General features: G+C 38.1%; 1 protein-coding gene across 1 annotated transcript; it reads left to right on the top strand.

Annotated features, from left to right (window-relative positions):
• Positions 1-32: 32 nt before the first annotated feature.
• Positions 33-19,791, top strand: LOC126369857 (probable E3 ubiquitin-protein ligase HERC4). Its single transcript, XM_050014437.1, has 19 exons — positions 33-356; positions 436-607; positions 1,086-1,322; positions 1,994-2,150; positions 3,676-3,784; positions 4,249-4,380; positions 5,043-5,225; positions 7,559-7,744; positions 8,428-8,607; positions 10,824-10,958; positions 11,806-11,967; positions 12,268-12,444; positions 12,807-13,073; positions 13,414-13,591; positions 14,055-14,233; positions 14,585-14,776; positions 15,665-15,807; positions 16,360-16,468; positions 16,885-19,791. Exons 1-19 carry the CDS (start codon positions 291-293, stop codon positions 17,035-17,037), a joined length of 3,117 nt encoding a protein of 1,038 aa, XP_049870394.1. The 5' UTR covers positions 33-290; the 3' UTR covers positions 17,038-19,791.
• Positions 19,792-19,923: the final 132 nt, after the last annotated feature.

Raw genomic sequence — 19,923 nt, 5'->3', positions numbered from 1 at the left:
TTTGTTTGCTTTACACGGAAATAAAACGATGTTGTCCAATTTTGCAAAAAGCCGTCTTTTTGACAGCTCGAGAATGAAGATTGTTCTCGATTTTTAGAAAATGTATTGTTTTTTTGATATGAAAATGTCGCAAGAAAAATTATTGTAGTAACCGTCCCTCCACGGAAAATCTGTTCCCCATCACCTTTCCAGATCAAAACTACCTCCGTTCAAACCAGACTGATCAAGATCATAGAGGTTATATTATAGCTTGTAAAAATATAAAAGTCATTGAACATATTATAGAAAAAATGTTTTGTTGGGGTAATGCAACTCATCATGAACTCTATGTAGAAGGGCCTGAGAATATTGACTTGGTAAGTAGTTTTCAATTTAAAACTAAGTTTCACAAGTGTTGAATCTTTGACTGTTAACTTTTGATTTTGTATTTTTTAGATTATAAAACCAACGTTATCAAAGTGGCGGGAGAGTAGTCATTTGAAGCTGGTGGCTGCAGGGGAATTCCATACACTATACCTCACTAGTCAGGGATCCCTATACTCATGCGGAAGCAACGAAGTTGGTCAACTTGGCCGGAACAGTCATGGCAAGGATGGCAAATCTCCAGGTAATTGTCTATGTTTTGTGTAGTACCTTGTTACATTGTATGGTTCATGTAATGCATAGTCCATTCATTTTGATGTACAGAAAAATACTTGCTGTATCAGCTAGTTATTAATTACTGTAGGTACTAAGAGTATAAAGTTACTAGAAGTTTCTATAGCAGACTTGTTACTGGATAATGTAACATTTGCCATATCTGTATTTCCGAGATATTATTAATTCTTAAAATTTTAGGGTAATTTTTTTTTGTCCATAATAATAATGTACCTGCTTTACTGAGCACAATACAATAGAGAAACATAAGCAAAACATAAAGAGAGTCACAACAGGCCTTATTACTCAAGCAACAACTTCTTCATCTTTTACTTCAATACCTAGCTGATAAATTATCTCGAAAAAAATCTATTTTGTTCACTTTATAATACATGCCAATCGCAAAATACCTACATCTAAAACTTGTGTCAATCCTTTTTTACTTTCAGTTTTAGTAGAAACATTCAAAGGATGCACATTGACAGCAATAGCATGCGGCATTCAGCATTCAATGGCTCTAGATGAATGGGGCCAACCATTCAGTTGGGGCTCTGACACCATGGGACAGCTTGGTAGTAACCTCGGTGTCGACAGCCAGGACAAACCGAAAATAGTCAAGTTCCTAGCAACAAAGAATGTGATACAAATTGATTGTGGTTCATACCATTCCGTAGCGTTAACAAATAGTGAGTATTTTATTATTACTTTATTACTACATTACTCCTACCCCGGGTTTATGAAACACCGTATTGGATGATTTTGGTAAAAAGTCTGTTATTACAATTTAGTAAAAGAAATAAAAAAACATCATTGATGCAATTTTTTTTATAATACCAAGTTGCCAAGGCAAAGCCATACCTCATTAAGTAGGCCTGGTTGCTTCTATGAGGAAAATGTTCTTTGTTATGTACTCGGCAGCACTATTGATGTTTTCTTTCGTTTTACATAGTCTGAGATCTAGGTACAAAATTTAAGTAGGTCTATAATATTCACAAAGGGGTGTGGTTTGGCCAAAAATGAGGTAAAGCTATTTAGTGACTTGACAATGCGTATGACAATGATTCCTATTCTAATCGGTTATTGAACTGGAAATTGGCATATTTCCAATGATCAAAATAAAATGTAAAGGTTTTGTGTACCTAATGCATGTGGTTTATGGACAAATCTGGGATTTTATGTCTCACATATTTTTTAACTAAATAGTTTTCAGAAAGATTGCACAACTTTCAATCAATCAATAATTGAATTTTGAACTCTAATAATAATAATGCACAGAATAAACTAGCTTGTCTGAAATAACATCCACCTGAGGCTCTGGGACCTACTGTGTAAATTATAAAGTTTGTAAATTTTACAGATGGGGAACTTTATGCATGGGGTGCGAATACATATGGACAGTGTGGTCTAGGCACTATGACAAGTAAAGAGACCACTCCACAACCAATCACATCCCTGCTGGGTGTACCTATTGCACTCATTTCCTGTGGTAACCACCATACCTTTGCACTTTCCAAGTAAGTATGTGAGAATGTTTAGTTTGATTGCATCTTCTTGACAGCTCAGCTAGTCTTGATGGAAGTCAGCCTTATTACGTAGCACTAGCTAAACAGGAAAAAAATAACATTTCTACTAAAGAACTTAACAAAGTCCATTAATAAAGTATTATTGATTGATTGATTGAACTTAACATACATATAGAAACACACGCCCGTAATTCCTTACTGGTGTGGGCAGAGTCATAAGTAATCAGAAGGCAACTTGTAGCTCCTGTTGATCTGTTGTCGGTGCTGAGATAGATATGATCAACCTTATTGGGACATGGGATCAGCCTATTGAGAAACACAATGGTCTGTCAGAAAAAATCTTCATATAACTTTCATATAAACTAGTAATAAGTGAAAATGTTTTGTAGCATTAATAATTGATACATTGCTGTTCCTTTGTTCCATTATCATTAAATAGTAGGTTTGTTAAATAAATAAATCATTGTTTATTTACCAAACATGCAAATAAATACAATAAACTTGATGACTAGGCAAATACATAACAATGTAGTGACATTTTGTGGCGTCGTTAATGTGGACAGAAAACCAGTGGTCGCAGCACAGCTTTATTGCGTTGACTGGACAGAACGATTATCATTATTTGAGCACTAACACCTGACATAGCAAATAATGGTACACAAACACGAGTCCAAATTGTACGTTATCAAATATCATCATTTTTTATGAAATTCTGGATCTGCTAGGTGTGTGTATGATTAACAAACATAGGTACAAAACAAGATATAAATGGTATTCACAATTCCACATTCCATTCCAGCTCACTATTGAAATGTATCTGGAATTTTGAATATCACCAGTTAACTCAGTTATATGTTAACAAAAGCTTTGCCTCAAGTGGAAATAGGTCCTATAGTCTACTTTCTTTTAGATGTAATACTGCTAATGTAAATACGATTTTGCTGGAAAGTTATTATTACTCAATGTTGCACTATCTTTGCCTTTTTATCAAAATTGCATGTGTCAACCGCAAATTGTTTTTATTTTTTGTTTAATCAACTTATTACTAATAGGCATCGCATTTTGCGGTCGGAACTCATTTAACATGCGATCTAATTGCAAATTGTTTAAATATACTTAAAAAAAAGCAAAGAGCTTTTAAAAGTAGCATGGAATTTGCTGCACCGACAAGAGCGTGGCCTTTATATTGATGATGATGATACTTTTTTGAAATTGGAAGCACCATTTATTTTATATACTAATATTTATTATATCCGTCTTAGGGCTTCGCATTAAAAGCGGCTGCAATTATTCTTGGGATTGGTTTGCTCTACCTATCCCATTAGAGATTTTTGTTATGTATGATGGCGTGAGTTAATTTATGTATGAAATTAGAATATTTTTAGAATTCCTATCCGCGAGGGACTATAATTTCCTTTCTGTATTTACCATAAAATGCTACTATGTTAATTATAACTGTTGTTTCTCCGAATATTCAATAAATAAATAATGATGCAATTATAATTACAATCTTTAGATCCGGCGCCGTATTTGGTTGGGGGAAAAACACGCACGGACAATTAGGACTATCAGACAGGGAAAACAGATGTTACCCATCGCATTTGAAAACATTGAGGAATGTTAAGGTAATTCCTTGCTTATTTTTTCTACTTTTTTACGGTTTTCAATAAGGAAAATGTGAACAAATGACATATTATGTAACGCCTTACTTACTTAATACTTATTAGCCTTTTATTGATTACCTATTGACCTAGTTATTAGGTTTTTTTTTTAAAACTATTATTATACTGTCACAAAAACAATGTTGTCGCTTATTCATCAAACTATCAACATAGTCTATTCATCGGCTAATATGATGAAAATATCATTAAAAATGGGACGAGTGTGTTCACTACCATACCACCGGGTTCTCCTCCTGTCCATGCGACATTTTCGATCTATGTATCGTCATTAAGCCGACAAAATCTTTAATAATATTCGTATTTCTAATTTTACTGTTTGCTATTTTTGATTCAATAGTAGTAGGTTGAAGTAGAAGGTTTTGAATAGTAGGTTGAATTTACTACTGTTGTGTGTTGACTTGTTGCAGGTGTGTCACATAGCATGTGGAGAAGACTTCACGGTGTTCCTCACCCTGGACGGAGGTGTCTTCACGTGTGGCGCGGGGGAGTACGGTCAAACTGGCCACGGCGCAACAAGGGACGAACTTGTGCCTAGAAAGGTGATATTCAGCTATTTTTCTCGGCTTCCGTGGTCCCGGGTACAACTTACTTACTGAAGTAAGTACGTATTCGTTACATGATACGTGTCTGCTATTGACGACTCAAAAATAACCTTGATACCACGGTTGGTGACCACATTATCAGCTGGTAGTAAGTGAAGATGGGGCTAAGACGGCTTACCTAGTAAATTCATCACTCTAGTGTTGAAGAGAGAAACACAGTAAATTTCATTCTTTAGCTGTACTTGTAAATTAGGTAGTTTCCTAAGTCAAAGATAAATTATGAAATTCTGATTACTAAATAAAGACATGTAAAGTTGACAAAAAGGTTTTCTTTTTGCAATTTCACTTATGGGTTCTCTGCCGTCTTCTGTATTTCCGTATGCATATTATTATAACCCGGGTGCTTTCAAGGCTAGAGTGAATAGGCACCTTCTGGACGAGCTCGCTCCATCTTAGGCCTCCTTCGGGCAAGTCTAGGGCCAAGAGCAAACCCATTAAAGGTAAAAAAATATTTCATAATAAGTGCGACTTTTTGTCACGTTTTTCTATGGCGTCACTGGTTGTTCTTCATACAAAATCCATAAAAAATTCGTGTTTTGACGTTTAGTAAAGTTGAGTACGGATTGTTCGCACACGTTTTACACACTCGTATCTTGTAGGTGATGGAGCTAATGGGCAGTACAGTGACGCAAGTGGCTTGCGGTCGTCGCCACCTGTTGTGCCGAGTCGGGGATCGAATCCTGGCCTGCGGGTATGGCGCCCGGGGGCAACTTGGGTGCCCGCACATGGCTTTTGCGCTCGTACCTACGCCGATCCCCTTCACACCTAATGATGAGTCGCCGGTAAGTTGTATGTTTTTCAAGACTTTAGTTGTCCCAACACACAGTAGAGCAGCGTGGTGGAAGAAACTCCATAGCTTCAGTTGATAGACAGGAGGCCTGTGCCCAGCAGTGGGGCGTATTTAGGCTGTTTATGTTATCTTGTAACAGTAGTGCGTTGCGACTCGTACGCCGTCATTTAAGCGTACATGAAAACAGAACATTATATTCTAATTTCGACCATACACAGTAATTACGATAAGGTACTTCAATTTCATTCAAGAGTTTTGTCGTTCAAGAAGTTTAGTTTGAATAATTAGCTCTGTTTATCAGTCAGATCTGCCGTACAAGAGTTACAAGTGAGAATATGAAAGGTTATTTTGTAAGAATAGCATTGACCTCATATATAAACAAATAGACTACTAATCTCGGTAAAAAAGCGTCAGTGGCGAATCTTGTCACTAAGCGACGGCGTGTCAAGATCGAATTTAGTTGCAATAGCCATTCTGACCACACTGTACAACCGATATTGTTCTGTATTTTAACAGCCGTGAATTTGAAGGAACGAACTTATACTAAACTTAACGTCCGGAAGCTTTTTAAGAAAAAATCCTTAGCGATTGTCAGTCTATTTGTTTATAGTATGTCAGTGAAGAATAGGTAGCTATAACAAAGATTAACAACCATCTTTGTCGTTATTTCCCTCGTAGACTGAGCCCGCGGATCATCATAAGGTGAATAATGTTGTCATATTTTTTTGTAGTACGTAGTGGTCGTTTGCTTTATACTTTTTTACATATTTTGTAGCGGTATTCTTAGTCCTTTTAGTACCCTTTTCCTTTTTTTAATATATTGCGTATTTGCAAGCTGTACTCAGCAATTTATTTGTCAGGAATGACAACGTGATAGCAGAAAAATAATTTCGTGTAAAAGTTTATCGACATAATGTTGATGGTATATATGCATGCTCACTTTATAGCTAGAGAAAAATATTTTTTTAATATCACGTCCAGACGTTATTACGCCGGAAAAATAAATGAAAATAAAAATAATCGCCCCTGGGATCAATGTACTTTGAATAGTATGATTAATATCAGACTCTCTCCTTCAGATAAAGAAGAAATCGAAGGTCGAGAGTGCTACAGGGTTTAAAACCGGCGGGGCGAGCGGATCCAAATTAAATGTTGAGTCACTACCGTGTTATAGTGCTAAAGAGTTGGTAACACCTCACAATGACGTTATTGCATTTTCCATCACTGATTTAAAACCTGCGACCATTTACATTTACCATTTACAAAGTTACCAAAAAGCGACAAAATTAATGCAAGTCTGATTAGACCAAACCTTTAACATGAAACTGGTAATAATGCGTACAATGGTAAACTAGGCCGAATTTGATACCTTATCCTAATAAACAAAATAGTAACGGGACCATTTTATGAATAGTTTCTTTTAGTTGCTTAATAATGCCTATATTACTGCTGTTTGCGGGTTTTCAGAAACTCACTACTAGTCTAGTAAGGGCATATTCATGCCTTTCGTTATAACGGCCTCTGTGGTCCAGTGCTTGAGTGTGGGGCTCACGATCCGGAGGTCCCGGGTTCTGATCCCGGTGAGGACGTACCACAAAAATCACTTTGTGATCCTTAGTTTGGTTAGGACATTACAGGCTGATCACCTGATTGTCCGAAAGTACAGAAGGCACGTTAAGCCGTTGGCCCCGGTTAATACTTACTGATGTAAGTGAGTAATCGTTACAAGAGCCATGTCAGAGGCCTTTGGCGGCTCAATAATAACCCTGACACCAGTGTTGGTGAGGTTGGTAATTCACCTCGCACCCCACACGATAGAAAGATGCCTTTCATAATGTGTATATTAAATCTGAGGTATTACTGGCTCTTAATGCTACCTACATTCCTTCATAACTTGTAGCCTGTTATTCGTATTTTGTCCGTATGGGTCTGCTTACTTCCCGATATCTGTTAATTGTTAATATTGTTAAGTTATTTTCCATGGTAATCAGCACTGTAATATATTACTGATTTTCTCAGTTAATTGTTATTTTTTATTTCATGTGTTAATAATAGTGGAGTCACTTGTATAAACTATGTTACTTTGCTTTAGATTATTATTAGTTTGTTTTTTTTTTGTTGCAATACTTTTTGTTTCCTTACTCTTTGATTTTGGATTAAGAATAATATATAACGATGTATTATGTTACTTTATTTAAATATAAAATTAAATGTAAACAGAAAGTGTTGTATAAAGTCAAAGTAAATAACGGGTGGTGCACACCAGTAGTTTGTGCGGATTGTTTATGTGATCCTCAGATGTATTATACAGATTATTGATTGCAGTTCTCACCAGATACATTCAGCGGGCCTATCAAAGTGTTCGCCGGGTGGGACCACAGCTTTCTACTGTTGAACAGTACCGGGCCGGTAGATTTCAGGATACCTGACCCCTCCAGACAGATTCTGACCTTGAGTGTGGCCAGACTGGCTGCCTGCGAGGTGTTCAAGGAATCTGATACCGTCAACCAGGTTAGTTCTTCAACCGATTTATTTAATCGTACATTTACTTTTCTATAATTAAATGTTCAATTTCTGCATCCATTGGATTGCTGGATTGCGTCATTTTCAGGTGGAACAGATCTTATGGGTATAGAGGGGACAACGCCGTATTATATGGCTAACATTCTGTATGGGGGCTCACATCCGCAAGTCGGTGATTCCATTCTTCCACTTATGCATAAAATCGCCTGCATTAGTCTTATTTCATAATTGGATTTTCTTAGGACGCCTATTAGATCTTTGTATCAAGAGTGGGGACTCTGTGGTCCAGTGGTTTGAGCGTTGGGCTCACGATCCGGAGGTCCCGGGTTCAAATCCCGGTGGGGACATATCACAAAGATCACTTTGTGATCCCTAGGTTGGTTAGGACATTACAGGCTGATCATCTGTTTGTCCGAAAGTAAGATGACCCGTGCTTCGGAAGGCACGTTAAGTTGTTGGTCCCGGTTACTATTTACTGATGTAAGTAAGTAGTCGTTACATGAGCCATATCAGAGGCCTTTGGCGGCTCAATAATAACCCTGACACCAGGGTTGATGGGGTTGGTAATCCAACTCACAACCCACACGATAAAAGAAAAAAATCAAGAGTGGTTGCACATTGTCATCTGATTACATGTGAGTCTCTTTTAAAATCTCGACTTTATATCGCAGGACCTGATGGCTTACCTGGAGACAGTGTTCGGCTCCCTGGCCTGTGTAAACGGGTCATTCCTCTTGGCCCAGAACGCTCACTACGGCTGCAATACCAAGGTCCCCGGCGTCGACTTGAAAAGGGCCGAAGAAGCATTCACGCTTATCAGCAGATTTGAGAATACCTCCATCAAAGAGCTCGTAAGTCGTGTCTTAGTCTTTTTATTATATATTATGCTTTTAGACATTTTTCCTTCTGTATTTTCAGACCTACGGAATGTCAAAGCTCGAAACTACACTTCTCATCAAAAAAATCGAAACACCTTGCAAGTTTACGTTTTGTCAGGATTATCAGAAAAATGTGTACATTTAGGAATAAATGTTAAATGTCGTTTAATAGTGAGTAATATGAGCTTATCAAATCTTAATGTTAATGTTCTAAATTTAAATGAATTTTTCATAGGTTTCGTATTTTGTTAAATGAGTCATTTTTATTCCGTATGGAGTATAAAGGAAATGGATAAAACAACACACGTAAATGAAAAAAAAAGCTAAAAAACGTTTATTTAATAACTTGTATTCCCTCCCCGAGCTCTAATTACTGCTACCATACGGTTCTTCATCGATCGGATGAGAGTCACGATCACATGCTGTGGTATATTGTCCCATTCCTCTTGGATTGCATCTTGCAGCTGGCTAAGTGTTTCTGGGGCAGGATCTCTTGCTCGAATTCGTCTCTTTAATTCATCCCACAGATGTTCAATGGGATTCATGTCCGGGCTTCTTGCTGGCCATTCCATAATAGAGATATCGACTTCGTTAAGATAATCTCGTACGACGCCCGCGGTGTGAGCCCTAGCATTGTCGTGCATGAATATGAAGCCGTTGCCAATAAAATGTGCATAGGGCATCACATGAGGCTCGAGACACTCTTCGACGTACCGATGACAGTTTAGTGCAGGCAGACGTGGTCCAGACACGAAAGCAAGCTCTGTCTTACCGTCGGCGCTGATTCCTCCCCAAACCGTCCACGAACCGCCACCATAGCTGACCTTTTCTTCAATGCAGCATTGTGCATAGCGTTCTCCGTCTCTTCTGTAGACCTTGTTCCTTCCGTCGTTACCATACAGCATAATTTTACACTCATCAGAAAAGAGAACTTTGCTCCACTGTAGGTATGACCAATTTAGGTGCTCACGTGCAAAGTTAAGGCGCGCTCTTCGATGGTCTGCAGTTAATTTCGGCCCATTTGCTGGCTTATGCGGTACCAGTCCACGATCCTTCAACCTTCTTCTAATTGTAGAGTCACTTACAGCCACCCTTCGTACAACACGAAGCCGCTGCTGCAGTTGAAAAGCGTTAAGGCGTCGATTTCTTAAAGAAGTTGTTACAATAAATCGATCATCTCGCTCAGAAGTGACCCAATTCCTGCCAAATCCTGAACGGCGCGTGAACAAACCAGTCTCCCGATAACGTTTATAGACTCTATGAACAGATGACAGGCTTGGATGCAGTCTTGCAGCCACAACACGCTGACTAAGGCCAGAATCCAGCAATGCCACAACTTGGGCGGCTTCTGTGGGCGAAGTATCCATACGTTTTAGAAAAAAAACCTTTTTTCAGACGTCCCAAAGTCACAGTATTGAAATAAAAAACAAAAAGTTTAAGGATAGGCGTCAATTTTTAGTTTTTAAACGCTAAATGTACTCCAACCCTAAACACACATTTGTCTCAAAACAGTGATTCATTTCGTTTATAAGATAAACAAATGAAATTCTAATTTTGAATTTAGAATTTTCGCTTATTACTGTAATGGCCAAACTGCCAGCTATACATTTATGTATTTTTTTTCATCGTATGAATTCTTTTTTGTGTTAAATTCGGACAGAAACAATGAAAACGGAAGTGTTTCGATTTTTTTGATGAGAAGTGTATTATTACGAAGGAGCAGTAAAACATTGTTACCTCAGCAATCAAATAATCTTTATTTCCAAAAAAAATATGTGTTTAATGTTATAATACGTTTTCCTTCACTGTAATATCTACTTTAATACCGAAAGTATAGTTTCTTTATCATAAGTCATAAACTTTTAGATATTATCTATCTTTATTATCTTCTAAATATCCCGTAGTCAGAGATACGTACATCCATCGCAAGATGAACTAAGTACCCACACCTCACCGAGCTTTATGTTAAACCAACGTGATAGGTGGTGAGCCGTATCGCCGCTATAATAAAAGCTATTATTACTATTAATATAAACAGTTATTTAACATAAACATAATCATTATTTTATGTGTGTCACTGTACCATATGGAATGCAAGTTTTCAATTGATTTGAAGACGGACTAATGCCATAAATCAGTAACAACTTAATACCATTAACAACACGTAATAATATATTCTTTCGTTACAGATATTCAACCATCTAACAGAGAATATAATAAAGAAGATGAAGGTGTCGCCGCCGGACGCAGAGGCACTGCGCATGTTCCTCATACTGCCACTTTATCACGAAATGCGGAACCCGAGGCGACATCCTGAACTACAGGTATCATGTCTCTTTAGTCAACTGGCTATAGTGTCATAATAATCTTCTATCGTGTGCGTTTTGAGGTGGATTACCAACCTCATCAACCCTGGTGTCAGGGTTATTATTAAGGCGCCAAAGGCCCCTGACATGATTCATGTACTTACATCAGTAAGTATACAACCGACCAACCCGGACCAACGGCTTAACGTGGCTTTCGAATCACAGGTCGTCTTACTTTCGGACAATCGGGTGATAAACCTGAAATGTCCTAACTAAATAGTGATGTGATATGTCCCCACCGGGATTCCAACCCGGGACCTCTGGATCATGAGCTCAACGCTCAATCACTGGACCACGGAGACAGTCTATATTCATAATAATAAACCGTTTATTTCACGCTACAAAGGCCCATACAATACAAAATACAGTAGTTATGACAGTTGCATACCAATGCATAAGGCTCTGACCGCGTAAGTTTTCTTCTTCGTCGATCCTTCATTACTAAGGATCGTGACCACGAATATATTTTTTATCCATGGACTGCTTGATACATGATCCCTATCTCTTTCGCTTTAGACCGTCTTGTTGGTTTTCTACCTCTGATGTGACTTTTCTCCATTGCCTTGCGATTTTTCCACACCCGACTATACTTAGATGACATGATTTGAAGACATGAAAGTTTTATACTTAGTGATGCACTTGCAATGCTTCAGCTAAGGTCAAGTCAAATTGTTGGTTTCATATTTTGGGTTTTGTTGGTTTCCATCACACCATAATTAAACGGTTTATTGAAGGCTGTTATTTCGTTGTAATCGTGACCTAAGTTCTTGGTATATATTTTTAAAGCCGTTCTTTTTTCTTGTAGGGACCATTTGCAGAGGCATACAACAAGCTATCGACGCACCCGCAACGGATAGTACACCTATGGTGGGAGGCTCAGACGCCGGAGTACTTTGAAATGCTGGTTGATATATTCAAGAGCGTGATAGTTTACGAATTGATGCAACCCAGCGTTCGAGCCAATAAGGTATCTAACTCGGTATACTTTTCGTATGTCATGTTCGATGTTCGATTTTTTTTATTATGTACTTGAAGGCGCTAGCACGAGATTACTATGATAAATCATTATTTTTTCACTCACATTATGACGCACAACTTCACAGGAATACAACTAAACCTTCAAGTCTCAAAGTGGTTTGAGAACATAATAACAAAATACAGGTATTGATCATTTTAGTTCACATCACTGGCTTGAAAAGCAGAATGGATAGTTCTAAGCTTCCGTCAATCCTCGTTATCGATATATATATATTTTTTTGTTTCACAGAAAATCTATTTCACACACAGCATAATACAAATTCTGAACACATTGGCGTCGCTGAACAAAATCAACTTCACGAATCCGAAGAAGCCCAAAATACCGGCGGAATGTTTCTACATAGACGAACTTTGCAACTATGTGGACATTGCTACAGACTACATTAACTGGCTTTCTGATCAGGATGTAAGTACTTCTTAATATTAAGGTAGAGGTATTGGGAAGAAAAGGAACGAACGATAGAAAGAAATAAATTATGACAGTTATTTTCATACGTAGTCACTTCTTACTTAGCACTCTTTGTACTGGGATCCTAAATTATCTTGTGTAGAGTTAAGTATTTTAACGCAGCGTAGCATTATATTTACATTATAAGGGATTTAACTGGATGTACTGTTACCCAAGCAGCTCAATGTACAATCGGATCGCTTTCAAATTTTCCTTGTCGAATACTTGACTGAAAATAGGAATATGTCCACTATTTTACGAAAACGTGTACACCTTAATCATAGCTGTACTCAAAGTTGTGTTATAACAATTTCTTCCAGTCCTCCCAACCACACATGTGCAACTACGCCTTCCTATTCGACGTGACCTGCAAGTCACTTCTACTCAAAATCGATCAGCAGATCCAAATGCAAATGGCTATAAGCCGAGCTGCCACTCAGATCTTCACTCGGTTGTTTATGGACCCAACATATGAGTACCATAGAGACCAATTCCTGAACCTGACGGTGTCTAGAAACCACATAGTGCGCGACACCATGCTTCAGATCAGTAATCATGATACTTCGCAGCTGAAAAAGCCGCTTAGGGTAAGTAAAGGTTTTATATTGTTGCACGAAAAGTTGCTCGCTGAATTTTATAAAAAGTGTTATTTAGTGTTCACAAATGGCAACCGATGTTTAATTACTAAGTTCCGGCTATGTTTTTTGGTTGAGAGCTGCGCTCTTAAATAAAGAGAGGAGATGAATATCGATATCCATCTTAGGACTTCGTATCAACAGTGGCTGCAAGTTGTCTTTGATTACTTGTGGCTCTGCCCACCCCATTTGGGATTACGGGCGTGAGTTTATGTATGTATGTATGTATAAATATCGAGAACTTGAGCACTAAATACTTGTCTTAAATACAACCGTAACTCTGAAATTTTAGGTAGAATTCGTAGGAGAAGAAGCAGAAGACGCAGGTGGTGTTAGGAAAGAGTTCTTCCTTCTACTGCTGAAAGAGATCTTCGACCCGGTGTACGGCATGTTCCAGACTTCTGATGAAACCAACATGATTTGGTTCTCCAACAACCCCTTCGAAGATGACGTCATGTATTACTTGATTGGTGAGTTATTTTGTATCAGACAGGTAAATATTAGCGTACTCAGCTGTTGTCTTATTGGGAATTCTGGAATTTGCTTAGGTACTTAGGGACAGGAACGTGAACGTAGTTAACTAGGTATATAATTATATAATTTTTATGTCATGGTTGCTCATGGATTCCCAAAGAAAGAAACATTTATTATGTTATATTTGGTTAGTAATACCAACCCTGACACCAGGGCTGATGAGGTCGGTCGTTGATCTCACAACCTACACGAGAGAAGACAGTACGCTGCAACAATTGTACAGCAGGTCACAAGAGCACCAGACACAGTATTTTTCAAAGAGAAGTTGTTACGAGATGCTTATTGAAATTCTTACTAACGCAATCTGCCTTCCCTTCCAACAAGTAGCTAAAACAACAACAAATGTAATGCATGTGTGCAATTGGTTGTCTAAAACACAGATTCATATCTCATCCCCAGGTGCGATCTACGGCCTAGCAATATACAATTCGATAATAATCTACGTGCCATTCCCTCTGGTTCTATATAAGAAGTTGCTCGGCGAGTCTGTCATGTTGGACGACCTCTCAGACATATATCCAACTCTCGCCAACAGTTTGAAGAGCTTGCTGGATTATCCTGATAATGATGTTGAAGAGGTTTGTACTTTTGACATTCGTTTTGCATGAAAGTGTTCGGTCTCTTGTGAGGTTAGAAAAGGATGGATATAAAGTTAATTAAGATCAACCAAGAAATAACCACTTTTATACGAACACTATCTGATAAAGCCATTAAGAAGTTGATTATTAAAACGTACGCCCATGAAGAAAGCAATATTGTGCCAACCAAAGAAAGTTCTAGATTATCAGATTAATAGAAATGTTGACTTGAAATATTGAACTGGTCACAGGCGTTGTTTAGTGGTTACTTTATAACGTAGGCAGGATATACACAAATGGCTAGAAGAAACAGTCTAATAGTACGTAATTTGAAATAAATTTATCATGCAGGTGTTCAGCCTGTGCTTCGCGGTGAACACTGTGGTATTCGACCAGATTCATGTCCACCCGCTAAAGGACGACGGCGTTAATATACCGGTGACGCATGAGAACAAACAGGAGTACGTAGAGCTGTACGTAGACTTTCTGCTCAACAAGTCCGTGGAGAATCAGTTCAAGGCGTTCAACAAAGGCTTCCAGAAGGTAAGGATTTGTTCATGGTAAGCGCGATTCGACAAGTAAGACCGTTTGCAGCGTTTTCATAAAAATGGATTCATGCGTTTACGTACGAGCACTCATCTATGACAGTCAATTCACATCAAGGGTGTGCATTTCCATATAGTACTTGGAAAATTTTTCAGGCGTGTTTGTACGAGTACGTGTACGCACGAATGGAATTCGTACAAAAACTTACGCTGTATACGTAAATAAATATGTGCTTTTGGTCGTAGTCATGCCAAAGTTTTTATATTCTATTTATTTTATATCTATTTTTTACTTTTCGTCAGCCCTAAAAAAATGCGTTTTCAATTCTGCTGCGTTACTAAAATACCTCTTTTACTATTTTCATTTTTTTGTTTGAGAAATTACACGGCGGACGTGTTAGCACTATCTTGGCCAACCACGACTGCAACATGCCGTTTGATTAATGGTTCTTCCAGTCAAATGGCATTCGACCGTGAAGCTTAACTTCAGTGTTTCAAAGTTCAATTAGAAAATAAATATATCGCGTTAAAAATAAATAAGTTCAACGGCCTTTCTACTGAATAGATTCGTCGCTAAATAATTTAAATAGATGCGGATCTTCCAAATGTAGAAGGGCCGATAGCCATTAATATCTCACAGAAGAGTACCATAATACTGCCTAAAAAGTAACCCGGACGTGCGAGTACTTGTTTTTAACCAGCAAAATCTTCTACGCATGTGCGTAATCAGTTTCTGGACACACAAGTAAGTTTAAGTTTACTTACCAAGTGTCAAGTGTCAGTTAAGTAAACTGAATACCTGCCTCCGACTGAGCATCGTTTCATTGAAATGTCATATCAACTATTAATTTACTTCAAGTAGCAGTCAAATTAATGAATTGTACAGGTATGCGGCGGCAGAATAATAAAGTTGTTCCGTTCGCACGAACTGATGTCGGTGGTGATTGGCAACGAGGAGTACGACTGGGACATGTTCGAGAGCAACTGCGACTACAAGAACGGATATTCCGCCACCGATAAGGAAATCAGGTAAGGAAGTTTGACTAAGCAACGTGATTCGGGTAGATAACTTGGTAAGTCAAAGGTAAATTATAGAATGCTAATCTAGACAGATGCTAGTCTAAGATGATCAGCAATCAATCTTCAACATGTCTTGACTTATTTACGAATTTTAATTATGAATTACGTAACAATGTGTACGACGTTTGACCACGTTTATTGATACGTTTATTGTTTATTGTTGTATGTACCTTTATAAATAAATAATAATAATAATAACGTGGCTAGATTGATTTCTAGGCTCTGGATTGCGAGCGCTGTACCGTAGGCAAATTAGACAGCGATGTCATCAACTACTCGATTTTGCCTTCTTACAATAAATGACCAAAATATATCGTGGCTGACCTTGCAAATGGACGTGTCTGCAATTTTTAGCCAAATTAATTTGTCTTATTGACAATAACAAAAGATGCAAATCAGATTCGCCAAAAATTTCATATACGTCAGTTCGCAGCGTCAGCGACGATATTTACTTAGAACTTGTACATTATCATGTCAGTCATGAAGTCCTTCTTTATTCAGATGGTTCTGGGAAGTGTTCCACGAGTTGTCGATTGAGGACAAGAAGAAGTTCCTACTGTTCCTCACGGGCAGCGACAGAGTTCCCGTGCAAGGCATGAGGGATATTAAGGTGAGTATTTTACACGTATAATGCTTTTTATTATATAATGATCACACTGGAAACACAAAATTACAAATAAAAGAGAACTATTGGAGTACAATAGACGGCCTATCTCTTCCAGGCAACCTTTCACTTACGTGCTTCTAAAGCTACTGGTAGCTTTTGTCAAACAAGGTACAAGTATGTTACAAGTTAAAACTAGTAAGCTTGCCGGTTCTGTATGTTGATGCATAATTATCAGAAGGCAACTCCAGAGCCTTTTATTAGCACATTTTGTCTTCTTACTAATGACGGATAGCTTTTGCCCAGAAGTGTGACGTAAGCTGTAATGTTTTACGATGACACACACCCTGTGACAGACACGTCAGTAATCTCAAAGATGCTAACTTTCTTCAACGCCTGAACAAGTATGTTTCTTATTCCAGATAAGGATACAGCCAGTAGCGGACGACAGATATTACCCGGTCGCCCACACGTGCTTCAACCTGCTTGACCTCCCCCGGTACAAGACCAAGGAGCGCCTCAAGTACTACCTCACGCAGGCCATTCAACAGACTCAGGGCTTCTCCCTAGTCTGAACTAAAAACGTCGGCTTACATTCATATAGACTGCGAAACGAAACGTGTTCGGAACGTTGATCAATTTGTTGGTCGCTTTGAGATTGACTATGACACTTTATTTGTAAGCAGTACTTGCGTAAGATGGACCTTTTTTTTTTACATTGACGCGTGTAAAGTACGAAAATGCTTCCACTTGCCAACTCAAAGCGATAATATAGTGCATTACTCTTAACATTAATCCCCTATTTTTGCGACATTTACTTTCAGTAAATGACTAGTTTAACACTCGGAATGCCTTAAATAAATTCTAATTTTAGAGACGCGGGTAAAGTATAATTGACATTAGTTCGGCCGCAAAATTTCACTATATCTTGTTTCACTATTCTTGTTAGATAACTTGTTTTACTCGTTGATTTAGCGTGGCTGGTTAAAGTAACTGTGAGTTACCAGACCAGCACGGGATGGAAGTAAGCGTTATTTGGAAGTGTATTCTATTTATTGAATTTGATAAGTTACACTTATCTTGTATTAGTGATGCGGTCAAATGAACTGCACGAATGCAAAGGCGACATATTTTTGCAGATACTGCAAACTTCGCCTTAATAAATGACTAGGTCATTGATATTCGCTTTACTCAAATTTTTGCTAAAAGTTTTAATGTTGCCTACCAAACGGTAGGTTACAATATATTATAAACTTTGTTGGGGACTTGTGTTTTGTATCATAGTCAATCATTATTGTTATTTAATTTTGTTGATATTGGAGTATTGAATGGTTTGTAAAACGATTTTATAATAAAGACAACGTGCATTTATGCTCACAGACATAATAAATAGTTGTGCAGGGTAACCGTTACTTCAATTCAAAAGTGAAGTTAATAACGATGCAGTAAATGTTTTAATCAATGGATTCCACTTATTCATAATAATTATATTGAGTTTACATTTTGCACAAAAAATGTGGGATTAATATTACAAAATGCCGTAGTATGTCACTGCGACGTGATTCTATTCCATAACCGTTTAACACAGAATGTGGTGAATAAGATGTAGCTTTTAATGAAGGATCTCGTTTTCTTGTGCAAACTGTGATTTTAGTTGATATCATGGTTACCACTTTGATAATTATGGTTCTGCCATGTCATTTGACAATATTTTTAGACAGTGCGACCACAGGGAATTACAGGCATCGTTCTTATGGCCATCGTACCTTTGCTCATTATAATCATTGTTTCCGATACAAAGGTGTAATCCTAATTGACGGTGCCGTAAAGTATGTCTAGTTTGAAGCTTTTATTACCAAATAAGTTTTCCAATAATTTTAAATGCTTATTATCGCAAAGAATGTTCAAGTCGAAGCTATTGTTATAGTACTTTAAGAAGATGTTACCCCACATAAGCGCGGGCGTGGTATCTCTTAAGTCCACATATCTATTGAGTGGCAACCATAGGAACATCACTTATTTATTAAACATCGGACAACATATGAAACAAATTAATGATACCTACCTATTGGACGGTTATTTTTACTCTCTTGACTCGCTACTACTCTCGAGTAGAGTGTAAAATGTTCCTTGGTTTCACTTACGCACGTTTTCAATTGATTTCGTACAAAATGACGTAAAGATCTGGCACGTGGATTACATTGACAGCAGCCGCTAGTCTGCACCATCTCCATACATTCTCCATTTATAACAACTGTCAAAAATGACGCAGTTATCCTGCCGCCGGCGAGTAAACTACAAACTATCGGCTGTTTTCTCGCACAAGAAACGTTCAATAGATATACATTCCGTGTAAACGAAAGAGAAGTGTAAACAGAAGGCGAGGTCTCTCTCCTCACTAGTTTATCGCAGCGACAAGAGCTGTCAAAGATAAAACTCGTTCAGCGATGCTCGCCTAACGCTCGGAACTTTTTATGTGGCGCGAGGAATCGCCCGTCGCACTCGCAGACTTATAGTCCAGCGTCAGAATTATCGGAACTATGCTGCTCACCAACTCATCAATTTCCAGTTTTACTCGTTTCTCGTTCATCTTCGGCGGTGGGACAAATACCTCCCATAGTATGCGGCGCTAATTCCCATTACTGCCACGCGCCAAAAATCCTTATATCTCTATAGCTGCATTGTTAGCTTGTGAGCTCAGATATACGCTAGGTAAGATCGACATCTCAATCCTGGTATCAAGGTAGAGTTACTATTGAGCCGCCATAGGCCCCTGACATGGCTCATGTACCAACTACATACTTACTTAGGTAAATAGTACTCCGAAGCACGAATCATCTTACTTTCAGACAATCGAATGATCAGCCTGCAATGTCTTAACCAAACTAGGAATCACAAAAGATTTTTGATATTATGTCTATTATATCCCGACCAGGATTGCCAACGCTCAACCGCTGCACCACGGGGACCGTCACTTATCTCCTTAAACTAATGTAACAATGTTCGTGTGGTCGCACTGTGCAGTTTTAGTTGCTGACTTGTACATATACCAGGGGGGTTAAAATGTCCACATCGAAGCAATTCATCTAAGAGAGAAATATTGCTATTTGACATTTGTTTGCATTGCGCACTTTTATAAATATGCGCAAATGTCAAATTGCTACATTACTTTCTTAGATGAATTGCTTCGATCTGGCCGTTTTAACACCCCAGACGTGTAGTTTGGCTAGATCGCTTGGGAGCCTTTATTAGCACCGGTCAAGGCGTATGGCGTGAGTTGTACACAGTGTATCTATGTATGATAAAATATATGTTATTTTCGTACCGAATCATGTGTTTTCTTGCTTATTATTAGGCACTTACCTACACTGACGGTACCTATACTTACGTTGTCTGGAAATCTACGTCACTTTAAAGGCAGTGTATGTATAATGGTGTTTTTTTTATTAAAAAAAGAAAAC

The sequence above is a fragment of the Pectinophora gossypiella genome, chromosome 9 (assembly GCF_024362695.1).
Source record: "Pectinophora gossypiella chromosome 9, ilPecGoss1.1, whole genome shotgun sequence".
Taxonomy (NCBI): Eukaryota; Metazoa; Arthropoda; class Insecta; order Lepidoptera; family Gelechiidae; genus Pectinophora; species Pectinophora gossypiella.
Note: the sequence above shows the minus strand (reverse complement) of the source record. Positions and strands in the feature narration are given on the sequence as shown.